At 33.6% G+C, this 20,832-nt stretch overlaps 1 protein-coding gene across 5 annotated transcripts in view; it reads left to right on the top strand.

The window, feature by feature from the left end:
* Positions 1-20,832, top strand: part of MYBL1 (MYB proto-oncogene like 1) — a 33,806-nt gene that overhangs the window by 10,036 nt on the left and 2,938 nt on the right. The window contains exons 4-15 of one of the 5 annotated variants that reach the window (XM_030859635.3): positions 551-643; positions 2,038-2,258; positions 4,293-4,467; positions 6,876-6,950; positions 7,556-7,660; positions 10,818-11,048; positions 12,433-12,801; positions 14,991-15,133; positions 15,560-15,674; positions 18,924-19,040; positions 19,129-19,233; positions 19,675-19,854. In XM_030859635.3, the coding sequence (XP_030715495.1) occupies positions 551-643; positions 2,038-2,258; positions 4,293-4,467; positions 6,876-6,950; positions 7,556-7,660; positions 10,818-11,048; positions 12,433-12,801; positions 14,991-15,133; positions 15,560-15,674; positions 18,924-19,040; positions 19,129-19,233; positions 19,675-19,854 (1,929 nt within the window). The remainder of the gene's footprint in view (positions 1-550; positions 644-2,037; positions 2,259-4,292; positions 4,468-6,875; positions 6,951-7,555; positions 7,661-10,817; positions 11,049-12,432; positions 12,802-14,990; positions 15,134-15,559; positions 15,675-18,923; positions 19,041-19,128; positions 19,234-19,674; positions 19,855-20,832) is intronic. The other 4 variants (XM_030859638.3, XM_030859639.3, XM_030859640.3 and 1 more) reach the window with 4 other exon arrangements.

Below are 20,832 nucleotides of genomic sequence, written 5' to 3'. Positions count from 1 at the left end.
AATAATTTAACTGGTATATAATGCACATCTTCTATCTAGGTATATTTAGTTTTTACTTGATAACTTGGAGGTTGTCATTTATAAACATCCTTTAAATACCATGAGTGGTCTAATAATGCCTTTCAGGATTTTTTAATTTTCTAGAGTTATGTACTGCTATACTATATGAATCCAGACTGCTATGCTGTTTGAGTTCGTCTGTCTGCTTTGTATAGTTGTCTGTTTACTCCCTTTTATTCATCAGTACATTTCTTTATGGCAGTATCTGTGTTGTAGCTTTGCTTTTTGCTGTTATAAGGCAGAGTATAGAGATACATAATTTAACTTCAAATGTATATTGTCTTTATTTATAGTCTAAGCAATGCTGACAATTTTAATTAAAAATGAATTGGGGCACAGGCATGTAAAATAAATACTACATTTTTCAAGAATGCTATTGAATGCATTATTCTCGAAAAACTTTCTTCTTAAGGTTGTGAGATATAAGTTTGGGCTGACTTGCTTTCTGGAAGACAATTGTTCAATAACAAAATCATCTGAATTCTTTCAGAATCGTTCTGATTTTCAGTGTCAGCATCGGTGGCAGAAAGTTTTAAATCCAGAATTGATAAAGGGTCCCTGGACTAAAGAGGAAGATCAGAGGGTAACATGTTCATATTCTTTATTTTCACTGTGTAGGTGGACTTGCTTTTTTTCTTCCTAATACATTGGTTTTTTGTCACATAAATACATATTTAAATCACTTTGATTTGTTCTCTGAGTTACTGCTGGCATAAGAATTGAAACTTGAGTATCTTGAAATGTAGTTTTTTCAGAACTGAGTCAAACCAAATATAATATATATAGCCTTTGCTTTCTGAAAGTTTGGTTTGCAGAAGGAAAAATACTATCAGCTTAGTCACCTTCTTTAGAGCTTAGGTTAGCAACATTTAGGATATAATTTCTTGGTGAAAATTGAGTTAGCATTTTAAAAACAGAATTTAATTTTATTCCTATTTTATCTGAAAATGTGAGGTGTAAGGAAGTCATTCTTAACTTTCCCTCTTGACCTATAATGAACCCCCAAGTAAGATAGATATCAGAGCATCATGTTCCCAAAGAGTTGGATGATTCAAAAACCAAGGTAATTCTTTGTGTTACGAAAGTGTGAGAAGAATGGGAGAGTTGCTGTCCTCTACTGAGAATTGCTCTTTAGTTCATGCTCTTTATGGCATAAATGTTGTTAGTGTAGTTGGGAAATTAGAGTATTCTTACTGCCACTCAAAGTAAAAAAAAAAACCAACAAAAAACAAAACAAAACAAAAAAACCCCAAACTTCACTAGGTTCAGAACTGATCTGATTTATTTGATGGCCAATGATAAGTTTTAAAATGTATGATTTGTATCCTTTCAGTTTGAGAAAGGAAGAAATGAAAAGACAGTAACTGTAGATCCTTCCTGCTTCCATAATGATTTATTAGGCTTTCAGCTGAAGCTTTAAAAAAAAAAAAAAAAAAGTAAGAGTAGAAAATGCTTAAGTCTCAACGTTTTTACTGTTATTTCATATTAATGTATGAAACAATTTAACTTACAAGTCACTTTAATTAACTTGTATTTTAGATAAGTTTGGAATCAATTTTTGATTGCAAAAAAAGATGGCAAATGCTGAAGGAATAGTTACTAGTAAAATTGTTTTTTTTTAAGTTGTAGTTGTGGTTTGGATTTAATGCATTAAAAATGGCATTCTTGAGTTATGTTTTAAAATTCTGTGAAGGTAGTGCTTTTTTAAAATTGAGATATAATTATGTATTAGTTTCAGATGTACAAAATAATGTATATATTGCAAAATGATCACAAGTCAAGTTAATATCTATCCCCATATGTAGTAAAAATTTTTTTTTCTTGTGATGAGAACTTTTAAGGTCTACTCTCTCAGCAGCTTTCAAATATGCAATACAATATTACTAGCTGTAGCCACTATACTCTACATTATACCCCCATGACTTATTTATTTTAAAAAAGGTAATGCTTTTTTAAACTTTGCTTTCTGTTTCTTAGGTTATTGAATTAGTTCAGAAATATGGGCCAAAAAGATGGTCTTTAATTGCAAAACATTTAAAAGGAAGAATAGGCAAGCAGTGTAGAGAAAGATGGCATAATCATCTGAATCCTGAGGTAAAGAAATCTTCCTGGACAGAAGAGGAGGACAGGATTATCTATGAAGCACATAAGCGGTTGGGAAATCGTTGGGCGGAAATTGCCAAACTACTTCCTGGAAGGTACTTATATAAATGTATATACATTTTTCATTTTTACTTAAACTTGATCTTTATTATGTTACTATTAAATATATTTATAAGTACCCCATGACTTTTATTTATAATTAAAATTTAGACTGCAGAATACAAGCAACTCTTTGCGTTATTTGTAATATCAGTACATTTTGTGGTAAGGGATATAATTAGTTTTTTAATGATATATTTTATAGCAGTAATTTGTGCAACAAAATGATGGACCTTTAGGTTATGTGAACATTTAATGCACTCCCAAAATTGTGTTTACACATCAGTGCCATTTAAGCAACCTTCTTTGTACAAACTAAGTTGGAGTGGAATCTGAGTTGAAGAGATTTCTTTCGTATTGGATTCTGTGTATAAGACCAGAGAATAACAAATACACTGGCTGAAAAAAATTGTTACGAAAGTACATTAGAGAAAATTCAATTCTTAATTAATTATGGTATCATTCAGATCATGAGTAGTGTGTATATATACATGTGGCTAAAATATAGCACTTCCCTCAGGGGCACTGATGTGCTAAGTACACTATACATGGCACTGGTTCAAATGTTTCCTAGCTGTCTGTAGTACAGTAGACCAACAATCTTGGGAAAATCCATACCTCACTCGGAAGATACGCATTTGTTTTTTATTGCTGTAATCTCTGTATAGTACTTAATAGTTTATAAAATGCTTTTTACATATATTCTTTTTTTTCTTTTTTTTTTAGAGAAAGAAAACACTTTTACTGTTGAATAAACATTAAATCAGAATGTGATGCCCATCATAGGCAATCTGATAAGAGATTGCAAAAAAACGGAGAGAAATCCCACCTTTCACCCACATAGCCAAGCAGATACCACCCATTACATACAGGTTCTCAAGATAAACAATAACTAGTCCTTAAGTCAGAAGACTTGACAGCACCATTTTATTTCACACAGTTCATCCTATTGTACACTTACCTAGCAATTGGAGTAGCCATCTGTGTTAGTTACTTGGCTTTATATAAAGGAAAAACAAACTTCTCATATCTTTTTTAGAAAGTAGTTTTACAACTTGGAGCCAGGTCAGCTGAAGTTGGGCTCCTACCCTCCTGCTGAAACTTGGAGATAGCGTGTTATATTCTATATATTCTTAATTAATCTTCATATACTTGTGAAATATGCAGAGCAAACATTGCTGTCTTTGTTTTATAGATAAGGAAATTGAAGCATAGTGTTAAGTTTTTTTATCCAAGTTACTGAACCTGGTCTAGGAACTTCTGATGTTTTCAGTCTTTGATACATCTTTTTACTGTCCATAGAACCTAGCTTAGTGCTTAGCATAAAGTAGATTCTCAGTAAATGTTTATGTATTTTTAAAAATTTATACTACAAGTAGCTGTAGGTTGAAGACTTCCATTTTTACAAGGGGAACTTAGGTAAAAGGGCAGCCAATGAACTCTTTCTTTCGTAGGTATTTTGTTGTAAGAAGTGAAAAAGAATACCGGGATTCTGTATTTTGTGGTTTGCATTTTATTACCATGTTTGATCTTGGCTTTAGGGCTTTTGCCCTCACTATGCCCTTTGCCTGGAATGCTCTTTTTTTTTTTTTTTTTCTGTTCTTGTATAGCTGGTTCATTCTTGTCATTCAGATCTTAGCTTCACTGTAACCTCACAGAGGACTTCCTGGACCACCTAATCAAAAGTACTATAGTTACTCACTTTTCTTATCCTACTTTAAATGATCTGCATTGCACTAGTTTTCTTATTACTTATTTTTTTGTTTTTCTCTTCCTTCCTCCTTTCCTGCCCCCATGCTTCCAGTGAGAACATAAAGCCCTATGAGAGCTGGGACTTTCTTTATCTTATTCACTGCTGTATCTCCAGTGTTTAGAGCTTTATCTGACAGAGACATACAGTTTATTCTTTGAATTAAAAGAAGTGTCTAATTTCACCAGTTGTAAAAATTTGTTTTAAGTACTTCGTATACTTTATACAGCGTTAACATTTATGGAATCCTCTTTTTCTTTTTAAATATATACTTTCTTAGGACTGATAACTCTATCAAAAATCATTGGAATTCTACCATGCGAAGAAAAGTGGAGCAGGAAGGCTACTTACAAGATGGAATAAAATCAGAACGATCTTCATCTAAACTTCAACACAAACCTTGTGCGACTATGGACCATTTGCAAACCCAGAATCAGTTTTACATACCTGTTCAGGCACATATTTTTAATACCTTTATTATTTAAAAAATATCTTTAGTTGCTATATTTCTTTAGTTTCTTTAGGGAAGGTGTTTAGTTTCTTAATAAGACAAAAACAACATATATTAAGAGGAATAGACATTTAAATTTCCAAACTGAAGAAATAGGCCATGACTAGCTGTTAAACCATTAGTGGAAGTTTATCTCTACTTGTTTTGATTGATAAATATTTTGAGAACAAACTCATTAAAATATTTCCTTTTATATATAATTTTTACGTTATCTAGTTAAGAAACTTAGTATGTACATTTCCTAATACTATCATTCTTTGAATCTTCATGATTCAAAGCTAATGATCATTTGTGCTTTAATAGTGATTGTAGTTTACTTTTTAAAAAAATTTTGTGTAATTGTAGTATTGCTTACCTCTAAGAGATAAGTGTATATAAAATGGTTTAGAGGAGAAGATAGTCAAAAATCATTCAAGCCATCATTTTGGAGTGTGCAGTAAATAATTGGTTCTTTGATGGCATTCAACTTTGCTTTTCCCTCATCACTCAACTGACTGAGTGACTTCAGCCTTTGTTTAGACAGGTTCATTGGAGATCACCCACGTTCATCATAGGGCAAGCTCTGTTTTCCTTACAATGCATTTTCCTACCTGCAAGAAATTAGGAGTTTTCATAAGATTTGTTTTACGTTTTCCTATTTGTCTGTCGTGCCATTTTTCATGTTGAGCAGTTCTTGGTTCTTGTCACATAAAATGTGACAAGATAAAGTATCTACCAAAAGATAAAAATTGGCTAATGGTTAACAATCTGTGCTTAGTATGCCACAGATTTGATTTTATTCCACTAAGTGGACATTATTTTTTTAGCCATAATTTCAAATGAATCACTTAAAAAAGGTAGTGAGATCTTAATTTACAAATAGGGAAACATGTAAAGACAGTACAGTTATCTGCTGATACTCAGTACCTTAAGGTTTTTATGGTCTGTTTCTTTACATTTTTCTTTAGAGTCCTAGATTTCAGCAGCATAAGCTGAAACATTCTGCTTCTATCTTAGAAAGGTTATCATATAAATGTATTTTTTTAACTCATAGGAAGACAATTTTTTTTATTATTTGGGGCCAATGGAGTGTTTAACACTCAATCAAAATATATTGGAAAGTAAGGATATTTCTTGTACTTTAAGAATTATTTACCTTACTTTTAATAATTCTTGACAGGTTTGTGTATTCATAGTTCAATTCATTTAAACTGCTAAAAAGATAATTCTAATTTTGACTTGAAAGAAGAAAATGGATTGGTTTGAAATCCTGTCACAGATTAAAATGAAAAGTTTGAGAAAGATAAGTTTCTAATTCATTGGAAGCTGAGCAATAACTGATACTAATGAAGTGTTGTGAAAATTAAGTTCCATGTTAGAAGTTATATATAATGTTTCTGCATTATGTAGTGATTTAGGTAGTCCATTATGGAAAATAGACAATTTCATATTTATATTTATTAGATTTTAAGGTTTTAAAAAACACTTCTCATATTTCTCCTTACCAGTGCTCACTAAGTTTGCATGCAACTTCAGAAATTTTATTACAGATGCTTTAGAAAAGAAACAGAATAATTCTTAGTCTATTTTCAGAGTATTAAAAAGTACATGAGTGATTCTGATTGTTTTTCTGAGACAAGTAATAGAAGCAGCCTCTGTTTTCATATCTTTCTGTACAGAGATTGGCATGGGGTGGTGGTAGAAGTAGGAGTTAAGAATATTGAAGACTTGCTTTAGGCTCTAACTTGGAGAGTGCTTCATATGGACCAGCCCCTTCCTCTGAAGGATAGGAACACAATTACTTTGTCTTCTGCAGGAGGCAGAGCAATCCTTTAATAGCAGATTTTAAAAAATACTTGGTGGGGCTTTCCTGGTGGCGCAGTGGTTGAGAGTCTGCCTGCCGATGCAGGGGACGCAGGTTCGTGCCCCGGTCCGGGAAGATCCCACATGCTGCGGAGCGGCTGGGCCCGTGAGCCATGGCTGCTGGGCCTGCGCGTCCGGAGCCTGTGCTCCGCAACGGGAGAGGCCACAACAGTGAGAGGCCCGCATACCGCAAAAAAAAAAAAAAGAAAAAAAAAATACTTGGTGGATATTGTAGATAATAGATAGACTGACTGGGTGATAAATCTAGCCCAGATAATTCTTATATTTCATTCAGGAGAAAATAGGTGTTTGCTGAGTTATGACTTTTAATCAGTAGGTCCTAAGATTAAAGATGTAGTTATTAAGGAACTATTAATATGTATAAATATTCAAAGTTAACAGAGATACTGAGTTTTTCATGTTGATTTTCAGTTTTTGTGCTTTGTCTCAGATTTTTAAAAATTTCCAGAGCATTATATGTATGATATTAATGTTCTAATTACTTTTTAGATCCCGGGCTATCAGTATGTGTCACCTGGAGGCAATTGTGTAGAACATGTTCAGCCTTCTTCTGCCTTTATTCAGGTAACTTTTTATTTATAAAAAGCAAAAAACCAAAACAAACCCAAAGGAAACACTTTCAAACATTTTCAGATCTAATAGTGCCTGTTTCCTCATCTTTAAAATTAGGGCAAAAATAGTACTATCTGGTCTATTTACTTTGAGTATTGTAACATTAAAGGAGAAAGTTCGTGTGTTTGAGAAATATAAACTGTACAAATGAAAAGTAGTTCACAACAAGAGTAAGGTGGTTCTTTCATTCTTCCAACTTAGAGCATTCAGATTATGAATGGACATATTTTTGCTAAATTGGATAGAATATATTAAGATTCAATAAATTAAAACAGACTCCACACATAAGTTTTTCAATTGATACAGATGATACAATGTAAGGTTTTTCATGCATTTAAATTTCCCACATTCTTTCTGTTAAATTGAAAATATTTACCAGCACCCTCTTTAGATACCAGAAGGATTGTGGTACTATTTGGGATTTAGTAGTATTAAGCTTTATTAGAGAAAATAGATTTTATGTTGCATAGAAGAAAATAAAAATTAGAACATTAATAATAATAATAAAGCAATTTTGTAAGTAGCCTGTTTTTTTTCTTTTATTTAACTTATTTTAGCAACCCTTTGTTGATGAAGACCCTGATAAGGAAAAAAAAATAAAGGAACTTGAGTTGCTTCTTATGTCAGCTGAGAATGAAGTTAGAAGAAAGCGAGTTCCATCAGTAAGAAATAAGCTTAAGTGTTTAGATTTTATTGTTAGAATCTTTTATATGCTTTATATGCTCTTATAGTTTTAATCAGGACTGACTTTCACATGCCAGCAAGTGGAAAAAGCATATTCAGTGTGACTTCAGATTTTAATATGGACTAAAAATAGTTTTTCTAATTTGCAACTTTGAAGTTGCCTGTTTTTGATATGCATCTCTTTGAACATATTTTACAGTGTTCTGTATTAAGATGCTTCTTGAGTCATAAATATCAAACAGACTTAAGGTATAACCTTCAATATGTATATCTGTGAAAATGTCGTGTGGTTCAGATTAGGCTTTGGTTTTACTTTGGACATTCCATGTGATAATGGCCTTAATAGAAAAAAAAAAGCTTAAAAAACAAGGAATTTAATAGATGTGTACAGATTTTTGTGCTTCAGAATTATTTTTATTGTCTCTTTGAAAATGTTTTCCTGTTTACTACATTTAGAACACAAATTCAGTAAATTGGAAAAAGTTATAATGTTAAAAATATGGGAAAAGGAAACATTTAGATTTTATGCTCTCTAAAGAAATTTTTCTATGGATCTTGGGTTTTGGTTATCAGGTATGAAAAGTATTGTCTGAGATTTGGTTGATAAGACCAACTAGGAGTATTAAATCAGGATAAATGGTAATGATTCTAGCTAAGTTAAACAGGCTATGCTAGATGGATTAAAAGGAAAAAAAAGTTTATATTTAAATGACAATTTAAAAAGTTTAATACCCTGGGCCTTCTTACGTTTAGGAAAGTGTTTTTCTTGGTTTGGGGCTGAATGAGGGGACAATATATTTAGAGTGACTAATACAAAATTACTAAATAGAATAACCTGAGGACTTGAAATAGTATTATGAGGCAACTGGCGATGTCTTTATACCATTTCAGAGAGTATTAATAAAAATGACATTTGTTAATTGTAGTAGATGAGATATACACCATGAGAAAAGTAATTTTTGTTTTGAAACTGCAAAAACCGTGGGCAAATAGGGAGACCTGAAGTGTACTTATTTTAAAGTTAATTTCAGTTTTATTAAGAAGCTGCAAATAAATAATCATGGTTACAGAGTTCACATTTGTAGGTTATCATGTTTAAGCACATTTAAAATTTTTTGATAATAGTCTATCATTTTTACTATAATAGGAAAATTTAATTAGCTAAAAGAATTGCAATTTGCATTAAAAAAGAAAGTTATTAATTTTTTTTCATAGTTTCTGTCTAAAATCCACTCTCATAAAGATCTGGTTGAATAGGGAGATTGGAGGTTCTAGAGGGAAATTGCTGCACCCAGTATAATAGACTCCATATGCATATAAAGTATTTATTCTAGACAATTATGTGATGATAATGATTGCCACTTTACTGAGCATTCATTACGTTCCACTGTTGTAGATGTGTTATATGTATTCCTGGTGATCCTTATATTAACCCTGCAAATTAGGTGGTTGGTTGCTAGGGATTCAGAATCGGGCCAGTGGGCCTAGTAAACCTCCCTCTTTGAACCTTTTTCCTGCCCACAAACTTAGTTGAAATGTATATGTTTGGAAGTTATCTCCAGAAAGTGATTGTAAACTCGGAAGGTGGCTCTGCTAGTGAAATAAGATTGCTTTAATTTCTTTTATTTATAGGAATCTTTAAAACAGGTGGGACCTGTTTTGCAACAATGTTGAAAATTTGTTTTTTCACCTTACTAAACTCGAAACTTAACATTTTGCTATTGTGAATATCTAGCATATTCTAGTAATTTTTTATTTAATAGTCATAGGTACTGTTTATGGAGTGCTTCCTATGGACTGAGCAGTGTGCTCTCTAAAATATGGTAACTGTTAGACACATTTAATTCGAAATTTAAAAATTCAGCTCCTCAGTTGCACTGGCCACATTGTTGTTGCTCATGTGGCTGGCGCCCATATTGAGCAGTTTCAGGTGCAGAACATTTTCATCACCTCACAGATTCTGTTGGACAGTGCTATACACTTTACATCCTGTTTCTTTCTGTTTTTTTCCTAGTTTTTTTGAAATATAATTAACATATAGCACCATATAAGTTTAAAGTGTGCAGCATAATGATTTTACTTACATATTGTGAAATGATTACCACAGTAAGTTTAGTGAACATCCATTGTCTCATATAGGTACCAAAAAAAAAAAAGAAAAAGGGAAAAAATGTTTTTTTCCTTGTAATGAGATCTCTTGGGATCTACTATTGTTAACAGTTCTCAAATTACATAATGTTTCTTGACCATGGCTCTTCAAGGTCTCTCTTCTTGTTTTTCATTATGAGACACTAGGAAACTAGGCTCAAAAGATAAGTAAATTGGCCAGTGTACATCTCTAGAGAGATAAAGAAAAATGACACAGTCCCTGAATTCAAAGGACAGTGGGGACACAGATAAGAAACAGCATCCAGTGTGATATAATAAGTAACACAGTTTTATGGGAGTTCATAGAAGATGGAGATTTAGGTAGTCAGAAGGGTTCCTGGAAGAAATCCTATTTGAGCTCAGTCTTGAAAGACAGGCAGTGATTATATATTAGCAAAAAGATGAACTAGGACATTATTATAAACAGAAACAGGTAGAAGTGTATAATCAGATGGGGAACTTTCCAATATTTGAACTGTATCTTAAATGAGGAATAGGAATTTTCCCTGGTCAGTAGGTTGAGCATTCCAGATGAAGGGAACAGCAGTGTGTGCAAAGGCTGCTCCCTTTATCCAGGGTGAAAGACCAAAACTTATCAGGGAATTGCAAGTACTGTACTATAGTTGGGTATTCACTATTCCCTGGGAGCGGGGGCTTGAGTTGGGAGATGAAGTTAGAAAGGTAGAGAAAAGACAGATTCTAGGAGTTTGGACCTTATGTTGTAGTATATATGGTACATTACTAGTTTTATCTCACCATGACTTTATAGATTTAAGAAAAATTTAGTTAGAAAAAAATATAGTCAAGATGAGGTTTAATTTAAAAAGTTTTTATATCAGTTTTGAGGAAAGATGGTATATTTGCTACTATATTTTTAGCTGAAATGTTGTGAAGTATGTTGGTCTAGAAAAAATTTTTACTTAAAATCCAAATTTTTGCTTAGATTGGGAATGACAAATAATGTTCAAATTTCTTTTGTACTTTTAGCAACCTGGAAGCTTTTCTAGCTGGTCTGGTAGTTTCCTCATGGATGATAGCATGTCTAATACTCTAAGCCTCGAGGAGCACACTAGTGAGTTTTACGGTCTGGATGAAAATCAGGCTGTGTCTGCTCAGCAGAACTCACCCACAAAGTTCCTGGCTGTGGAGGCAAACGCTGTGCTGTCCTCTCTACAGACCATCCCAGAATTTGCAGAGACTCTAGAACTTATTGAATCTGTAAGTTTGAAATTGTGAGATTATCAAAAGCTCAGTTTTTGTTATGTGGTTACATGTTCAGAAACTCGGTTTAATAGACACTGACCAGTTTTATGTTACACATTACCTTGTCATGCTTAATTTTGTTCTGATATTTTGCAGTGGTTTCTGGCAAAAAAAAAAAAATATATATATATATATATTTATGTATTTATTATACAAGTTGTATATTAGAGATAGTTGGAAAGTAGAGAACACTGTAGGAAGAAAATTAAAACCCCCATAAACCCAGAGTTAATAATTTGAGGTATTTCCTTGCAGGCTGTGTTATAGACATATAAAACACACATATATGTATACATTTTTAAACCCAAACATACACTAATGTATTATGTTTGTGAATTTTTTTCCCACATTATATCATGAGCATGTCCCTGTTTTCTTAACTCATTTTTTTGTAAACATCCTTGCTTTCTTTTTTTTTTTTTTAATTTTATTTATTTATTTTTGGCTGTGTTGGGTCTTCGTTTCTGTGCGAGGGCTTTCTCTAGTTGTGGCGAGTGGGGGCCACTCTTCATCGCGGTGCGCGGGCCTCTCACTGTCGTGGCCTCTCTTTGTTGCGGAGCACAAGCTCCAGACGCGCAGGCTCGGTAGTTGTGGCTCACAGGCCTAGTTGCCCCGCGGCATGTGGGATCCTCCCAGACCAGGGCTCGAACCCGTGTCCCCTGCAATGGCAGGCAGATTCTCAACCGCTGCGCCACCAGGGAAGCCCTCTTAACTCATTTTTAAACTTGAGTTTTAATCGCTTCATGGTATTCTGTCATATGAATGTAGCAAAATTTATTTATCCAACATACTATTATTTATTTATTTACACCATTTATGTGGTGTCCAGTTTTTCAGTATTACAAATTAAAGAACATACATAAAGCTTTGTGCAAAATCATGATTATGTCCTTAGGTTAAACTGAATTTTTGGATCACGGTGTATGACCACTTTGAAGATATTCCATACATATTACCAAATGATTATGTAGATGTGGAATAGAGTGTAAAGTTTTCTGATGTGGAATAGAATGTGAAGTTTTATGACGAACTGTACTCTCTTATAAAAATAACTTAAAATAATTTGTTATTTTCATATAAAGTACTTTGACAGTAAGCTTCAGCTACTTAGAATTAGATGAAATATTACTTTGGAATGTTCCAACTGGAGTTGTCGTAAAAGCATAATCTGTTCCTCTCGTATGGGCTTGCTTAAAAAAAAGATGAACCAAGGAAAGCCTATTTCTACTGATAAAAATGAGTAGTTAATTAACTCTGGAAATCATCATCCTATGTTCAAGACTAGATTTAACGAGGTTATAATATTAATAACTTTAGTTAAGAATTTAATTTATTGCAGGATCCTGTAGCATGGAGTGATGTTACTAGCTTTGATCTTTCTGATGCTGCTGCTTCTCCTGTCAAGTCCACACCAGTTAAACTAATGCGAATTCAGCACAACGAAGGAGCCATGGAATGTCAATTTAACGTCAGTCTTGTACTTGAAGGGAAAAAAAACAGTTGTAACAGTGCAGACAGTGAGGCTGTTCCTTTAACATCCCCAAGTGTGGCTAAGTTTAGCACTCCACCAACCATCCTCAGAAAGAAGAGAAGAATGCGAGTGGGTCAGTCCCCAGGCGGCAACCCTGGTGATGGCTCATTCAATGATGGTGGTAATACGGCACTAAAACACACACCGGTGAAAACACTACCATTTTCTCCTTCACAGGTAGTAGTGTCATTTTTATTTATGTTTTCCAAATGCTGACGAGTTGGATTAAATTAGATCTTTAACATCCATACTAACAGTTCCTTGCTTTGATAACACATAACAATGGATAATGTATTTAAATGTATACAGGAGAGTGCTGAGCTATGGTAAATCAGCAAAGTATCTCACAAAGTGTAGTAGTTGCATTTTATCTTACAATTTTTAGAGCGGAAAGGGATGTTTTAGGTACATAGTTCTACATCTTTATAGAACTCATCAGGAAATAGGCCCAGAAAGATAAAATGATTTGCCCAAAGTTATCTAATGGCAGAGCTGAGACTGGGAGCCAGTTTCCTGACTGACTGTTCAAGAGATATCAGGTATATATTCATAGACAACTGCTCCCTATAAGAATTTCATGTGTCAGTAGGTTGTTTAGGGATGTCAGGAACTATCTGCTTTCTCCTGTAGTTATATCCCTGGGGAGCAGATATTTATATCAAGGCAAACTGCACCTTTTATTTTATAATACTATCTTTCTTAATGAACACCATGTTCCAGGCTGTGTGCTAAACATTTTTCTTATAGTATCTTAGTTAATGCTCTTTAAGAAAACCTTAGAGGTAGGTAAATGAAATTCAGAAGTTAGGCAATTTGTCCAAGGTCAGTTATTAAGAAAGAGATGAAGCTGGTGTTTGCTTAAAGTGTCTTGACAGAGGTTAAAAAGTCCAATAGGAGAAGAAGGAAGTTTAATGGCCAAATAAACTTGGAGGATGTTGGGATATTATTGGAGGTATGTTTTTGATGCTGGGAAGATGAGGATCTGGTAGTAAGTATACAGCCACTGTTTTCTCTGAAAATGGCACCCCCTCTGCTTCAGGGGATGCTATTTACATAGGCTACAATGCAGGTAGTGTGTCCACCCCCCACCCCAAGAGTTACAGAGTATCCTGAGGAAGGTGAACCAGGCTTGAGCAGACTAGCAATTTTCTATTTTTGGAGTTTTGTGTACCTGCAATTTTCATTGAACAGTAAATTGTAAGGTGGAAAATGGCTGAGAAGGTGAGGCATGATTATAAAGATTGTATATCCCATGGCAAAGAACTTGGATTTTATCCTATGATTTATGGGCATCAGAAGTGATAGAGCTATTATAGAATTCATTCCAGTTATAAGCAACCTTAAAGCGATTTCCATTTTTTTCTTAATTTATTTATTATTATTATTATTTTTTGGCTGCGTCAGGTCTTAGTTGCAGCATGTGGGATCTTCACTGAGACATGCGGGATCTTCTTTCCTTGCAGAGTGCGGGCTTCTCTAGTTGTGGCGTGCAGGTTTTCTCTCTCTAGTTGTGATGCGCAGGCTCCAGAGAGCTTGGGCTCTGTAGTTTGCGGCATGCGGGCTCTCTAGCTGAGGCACGTGAGCTCAGTAGTTTTGGTGCCCACGGCATGTGGGAACCTAGTTCCCCGACCAGGGATCGAACCCGTGTCCCCTGCATTGGAAGGCAGATTCTTTACCACTGGACCACCAGGAAAGTCCCTGGCAAGTTCCACTTTTTCTTACCATTGCTTCTACTATGTTGGCTACAGAAATAAAGTAGTATTTCACAATTGTATGTAAGTTAAGATCCAATGAGTAAATTGTGTCATTTGGAAAACAGGCTCTATGATACCGATTTTGGCTGCTCAAAGGTTCTGAGCTGTGTTCTAAATAGGCAAATTTGCCAGACAACTGTACTTCTTCTTAGCAAAGCACTGTTATTATATTCTGAGTTCTAAATATTCTTATAGAAAGGAACACTTAAGATCATTTATTAATAAAATCATAAAACATTTTTTTCAGTTACACTGTTGTACAAAGCTTACATTTAACACAGCAGCTATTTATGGTTTCTATAGATTCCTATTTGATAAGATGCACTGTTTGGAAATTTTTTTATTGTGTTTTGTTACTTTTGAATATTTGTTAAGCGGCTATTTTTTGAATACCTGTTACCTCTTAAGCACTGTTCTGCGGAGGCAGTGATGAACAAAACAAAAATGCCTGCCCTCTTGGAGCTTAATTTTTATGGAGTGGAATGTAAATGTATTATTGATAATCCTTTCCTAAAAGGAATGGAGAAATAATTTGAAAATCTTATCAGTTTGATATTTGGGTAGGATTTTTGACATTTTAGAAATTGTCTTTGAACTCTCTTCCTTTTTTAGTTTTTCAACACGTGTCCTGGAAATGAACAAATTAATATAGAAAATCCTTCATTCACATCAACCCCTATTTGTGGGCAGAAAGTTCTCATTACAACTCCTCTTCATAAGGAAACAACCCCCAAAGATCAAAAGGAAAATGTAGGGTAAGTACATATTAAATAATTATGTTAGAGAAAATGGGAAGCACAATTTCAAGAGCAGATTACCTTTTGTCCATTTATACATATATCATCACCCCTGTCCATATGGGATTTAGAATTTTAAAAAAATCATAACCTTATGTTTTATCCCTAGGAGACTGAAAACCAGCTAAATGTAGTATAAAACTTTGATCTTGAGCAAACAACATTTTTAGTACTTATTTCTGCATTAGTCTTTTTTCTATTTTAAGATGATTGATTGGAATAAGAATAGTTTAGGCAGGCACGCTTTAAAAGTCTTGGAATGTTTAAATAAAGCATGTGTATATACAAGAAAATATAGTGTGTGCTTTTATTGTGGCTTTACCTTCCTTAACTCATATGAAATCAAATTTTGACTGTAATACAAATATCTAAATGATTGGATAGGTTTAGAACACCTACTATTAGAAGATCTATATTGGGTACCACACCAAGAACTCCCACTCCTTTTAAGAATGCGCTTGCTGCTCAGGAGAAAAAATATGGACCTCTTAAAACTGTGGTATGTATACTCCTTTTATTTTTAAGAATTTTCCTAATTTTAATAAGACACAAATTTTGATTTTTATCCTTGATTTTTAACATTTTAAAAAAGATGTTCAATGAACTGGATTAAAAAAATGTTATCTCGATTTATAAGTTTGAATTTGTGTTAATCTTTTTCCTTGTAAGTAAACCTTTGCTTGGCTTCTTTTGAATTCAGACTTTCTTTATATCGTCTAGAGAAGGCAAGTCAAGTTTCAGTAGAACTCATTGCTTAATACTAAAACCCACCTTTTAGTAGTTTCAGTAGCAGTTACCTACAGTAGAATAAAATAATTTTAATATTTTGATATACATAAGTACTTTCCTAATAATATTTATGAAACTGATTGATCATGATACCTCTTTAAGGCTCAGTTTCCTCTTCTATTCAGTGGATATCATAAAACACCCCAGCAGGTTATTTGTGAAGATAGATAATAGAAATAAAGAGGCTGGTACTAAGTTTCAAGTAGTATGTGCTTAGTTGCTGCTATTATTATTTTAATAATAGTGGTAACAATAGTAGTACATGAACAGAGGTGGGAATTGTTACCTGTGTTAGCACACAGATAATTTTGAAGTACCTTAGGTGAACCATGGGCACTCTGATTCTAGGCAGATAAAGACTTCTGACAAATTACGTACATTAGAAATAAAATATGATTTTTAAAATATTGGTCACTTCTAGGGTACTTTAGTTATCTTCTATTTTTAGTCACATTTTGAGTAAATCAATTAATAAATTCTAGTTTACTTGATTTAATCAATTTTCTACCAAAGAGCATGTCTCACACTCAGATCTCCTAGTCTTTTCCTTTTTTTGAAATACTGTTTGAGGGTACATAGTAGGATTGATCAAGTCTTTTTGTCACTTAGTTCCATATGCTACTATGAACAATTATATTCTCTTTAGAGTTCTCTAAACTTTTTAGTTTTTATGAATATATACATAATAAAAGTGGGATCACACTGTGTACTCTTTTGTAACCTTTTAAAATTTAATAAATTGTATATATTTATCCCATAATTTTTAATGTTTTTGTATTAGTCCATTGTATGGAATTACCTAATTGATTTAATCTGTTTCAGCATTTTGTTATTCGTTTAAAAAATTTATCATTAATTTGATAAATATTGATTGAGTGCCTATTATGTGCCAGGCACTGAGCTAGGCTTTTGGGGATGTAATGTTAAACATGTCAGGTATGCTTCCTGCCTTCAGAAGGGTGTGTAGCCTAATTGGGAATTCGACAAATAAGCAATAATTTGAAGACAGTTGAAAAATTCTGACAGTGCCTCAGGGTCATTTGGTCAACATATACGTTGAGTAAAAATTATCATTTTAATAATAGTGCATAAGAAATTAGGTTTCAGATATCTAAGTCCCTGTCAGTTTGTTCATGTTTCGGAAGAATTTATCCATTGCCAAAACAGGTCATTTTCACCAGCAATTTAAGATAAAAAGAAAGTATTGATTTTGTAATTAAAATTTCTAAAGTATCTGTAGGCTCATTTGTAGCGAGCTGACTTTTCATTCCTTCCGCTCCTCCTCCTCCAGTTGTTTACTGAGTACCTACTATGTGCTCACCACTGAGCTTTCTTGTGTATCTTACAGTGGGTCAAAGGCACTTCTTAGAGGTTGGCTTTCTAGGACACTTGTATTCTTTCTTTTTTTATTTTGAAACTGAAGTATAGTTGATTTACAGTGTTATGTTAATTTCTGCTATACAGCTAAGTGATTCAGTTACACACACACACACACATATATATATACTTTCTTTTTCATATTTTTTTCCATTATGGTTTATCACAGGATATTGAATACAGTTCCCTATGCTATACCGTAGGACCTTGTTATTTATCCATTCTATATATGATAGTTTGCATCTCCTAGCCCCAAACTCCTAATCCTTCCCTCCCCCACCCCTCTTCCCCCTTGGCAACCACAAATCTGTTTTCTATGTCTGTGAATCTGCTTCTGATTCATAGATAAGTTCATTTGTGTCTATTTTAGATTCCACATGTAAGTGATATCATGCGGTATTTGTCTTTGTCTGACTTACTTTACTTAGTATGATAATCTCTAAGTCCATCCATGTTGCTGCAAATGGTATTATTTCCTTCCTTTTTATGGCTTGAGTATTATTCCCTTGTACATATGCACCACATCTTAGGACACTTGTATTCTTACAGGGGAAAAATAGATTCCAGGTTTCTTTTTAAGAGCACCTTATCTATATTCTTTGTGAAATGTAATCCTTAAAACAAGATCTCTTGGAGCAACACACAGAAATACTGACATAATTCCTGCATGTCTCAGGCTGTAGATGAGAGCACTTTAAAAAAATTCTGTTTCCATTTTTAAAGTTTTTGTAAGTGCTGTGAAATCTCATTTATATATGAATGCTACTCTCCCTAACTTTGTCGACTGGGAACATAAGCTTCTGGTCATTACATGCTGCCAGTTTGTTCTTTTGTTTAGTGGCGCTTTGATTACCTTTTTTTTTTTTTTAAACAGATAGATGAATAATCTTTTGAGACTATTTCATCATTCAGCCCATATTCACGTTTTTTTTGTATCCTGCCTTCCCACACTCCAGTACACACATAGACACACACAGACACACATGCACATGCACACACTTCTTGAACACTGTGTCTCAGCTCTAAGCTTAAGGCTAGGTGTGCAGAGATGTATACACAGATGAAAAAGATGTGATCACTGCTCTCAAATAGCTCACATATTTAGTAGTAAGAGAAACATGTAAACTAGTAATTAGACACTATGCAATAAGTACAATAAAAATAGAAGAAGGAGAGCTACTGTAGTCCCAATTCGTTCTATGTTTCCTATTTTTATATAAAAATACTTGGGGAAATAATCGCTTTTCTGTTTAATTTTGAGGATCCTGATTGAAGCAGGAGCTGTAATAGGTTCCCCAAAAGGAAGACTTTTGTTTAGTGCCCTAGCGTGAAGAAAGTGGCACACTTCATTCAGTGCTTGCAATGTGCAGTATTATTTTTGCCAATAATATTTTGCAATATTATTTTTGCCATAGCTATTTGAGAGCAGTGATCACATCTTTTTCATCTGTGTATGTATCTATAGGGACTGGGAGAAAGTTATGCCAATAATGAAAAAGTATAAAAGATGGGTTTCTATATATGGGGAGAAAAAGGAATTGCTATAAAAGGCTTTTTAAAAACCCTTTTAAAAATAATTTAGTCACAGCCACTTGCCTTCTTGGAAGAAGATATTCGGGAAGTTTTAAAAGAAGAAACTGGAACAGACATATTCCTCAAAGAGGAAGATGAACCAGCTTACAAAAGCTGCAAACAAGAGGTGATCTTTTAGTATTGTTGTTAATAAAAGTCTTACCGTGTTCAAGTGACTTGACCATAATGTTCCTGTTGTAAATTATCCATTCTAGCATACTGCTTCTGTAAAGAAGGTCAGAAAATCACTAGTCTTAGATAATTGGGAAAAAGAAGAACCAGCCACTCAACTAGTAACTGAAGATCTTTCAGGCATGCAGGTTTGTAAAGAATTTTTCTTATATTAAGATGGTTGCTTTATGTCCTAGTGGTTCCTGTGTTTTACTCATTGTGTGGCTAATTCATTAGAGCTTCTTAGACGGTTTCCTTTAGTAGTATTCTGCCTAATTCAGAGAGAAACAATTAACTGTAGAGAATATCTTATTTACTTCTTTGCTTTTTATATTTGTTTGGTCTTGAGGGGAGTTAGCTCCCTTATGTATGATGTCAAAAAATGGTAGTTCTCAAAGCTTTAAATTTCAATATCTTTGGTTCATTTCTTAAATATTTAATTTTACTGCATTACTAGAAATTTCATCGGAACCAGAAGCTTTCTTGGAGGGAAATGAACAGGGCTTCCACTACCACTTACTCAGTAGTCCCTCTATTTGTCTCCATTTTTGAATTAGTTATTTTATTTTCCTCTTTCTTTTTTCTCTTAGTCAGAAAATATATTTACAACATCTTTATTAATGATACCATTATTGGAAATACATGACAATAGGTGCAACTTGACTCCTGAAAAACAAGATATAAATTCAACCAACAAAACATACACACTTAATAAAAAGAAACCAAACCCTAACACTTCCAAAGTTGTCACATTGGAAAAGAATCTTCAGGTATGAATTTATAAATTTCTTTCAGTGATTTTTGTTGTTGTTCATTCAATTATTACTTTGGACCTACTGATCAGAAATTATACTTTTTCTTTTAAATTCAAAATTGACTATAATAGTAACTAGACATTCACCATTGTTTTGTCACTCAAACTAGATTTGGGTTTTTGAGAGACTCGCTCATCAGGGCACATATAAACTAAACAATTGGAATGGTAGCCAATGTTGTTTCCTGTTATTACAAGCTAACATAGTAAAGACAATTGGAATCACTCTTCTGGTGATTTCTTAAGCACTGTTGCATTTTTAAACTAAAAATATCTAAATCTACTTCTGGCACCTCTTCTGTAATAAATAATTGTAGCCCTGATTGCTACTTTTAAAGGGTAAGTGGTTGGAAGCAGTTTCAAACTTGATTTTGTTGGTATCGATATAATGGTTTCCAGTGAACTTTCTGGCTCAAAGTTGTAAAACAGAATCCTTTTTTCTGATGCTATGCAGCCATTATGTAACTGCAAATGAAGGCTGGAGAAATTTTTACTTTGTTATCTTAAGAATTCAACCAAGAGAATTTGAGAGGTCATTGAGGAGGAAGTTTTCTTCTTTACACTGCAGTGACTGCAGAGCTATCCTTGCTGACATTCAAGCATTTCTTGAAAACATCTTTGGCAATCAGATGTGGCCACCTCCTCTCTTTCTTGAGCCACTGCTCTTCACAGAGCCATGTAACACATTCTCTGAATCCCCATTTACCAGTGTTTAACACAGAACTTTTCAGGAAATTTTATTACATAGCAGGTCATACCTATGGAGTAGTAACCTTTACTCTATAATAAGGGAAGAAAACAAATGAAACAAACGTAAACTTGACTTTGTGTTATGATATATTTCCTGATTTGCAAGACATAAAGCATTCTTGGTTCATTTTTTGACATTGCATTCTCTCTTTAAATCTTTTGCAAAACTTTGAAGCAGTAATGA

The sequence above is a fragment of the Globicephala melas genome, chromosome 17 (genome assembly GCF_963455315.2).
Source record: "Globicephala melas chromosome 17, mGloMel1.2, whole genome shotgun sequence".
NCBI lineage: Eukaryota > Metazoa > Chordata > Mammalia > Artiodactyla > Delphinidae > Globicephala > Globicephala melas.
Note: the sequence above shows the minus strand (reverse complement) of the source record. Positions and strands in the feature narration are given on the sequence as shown.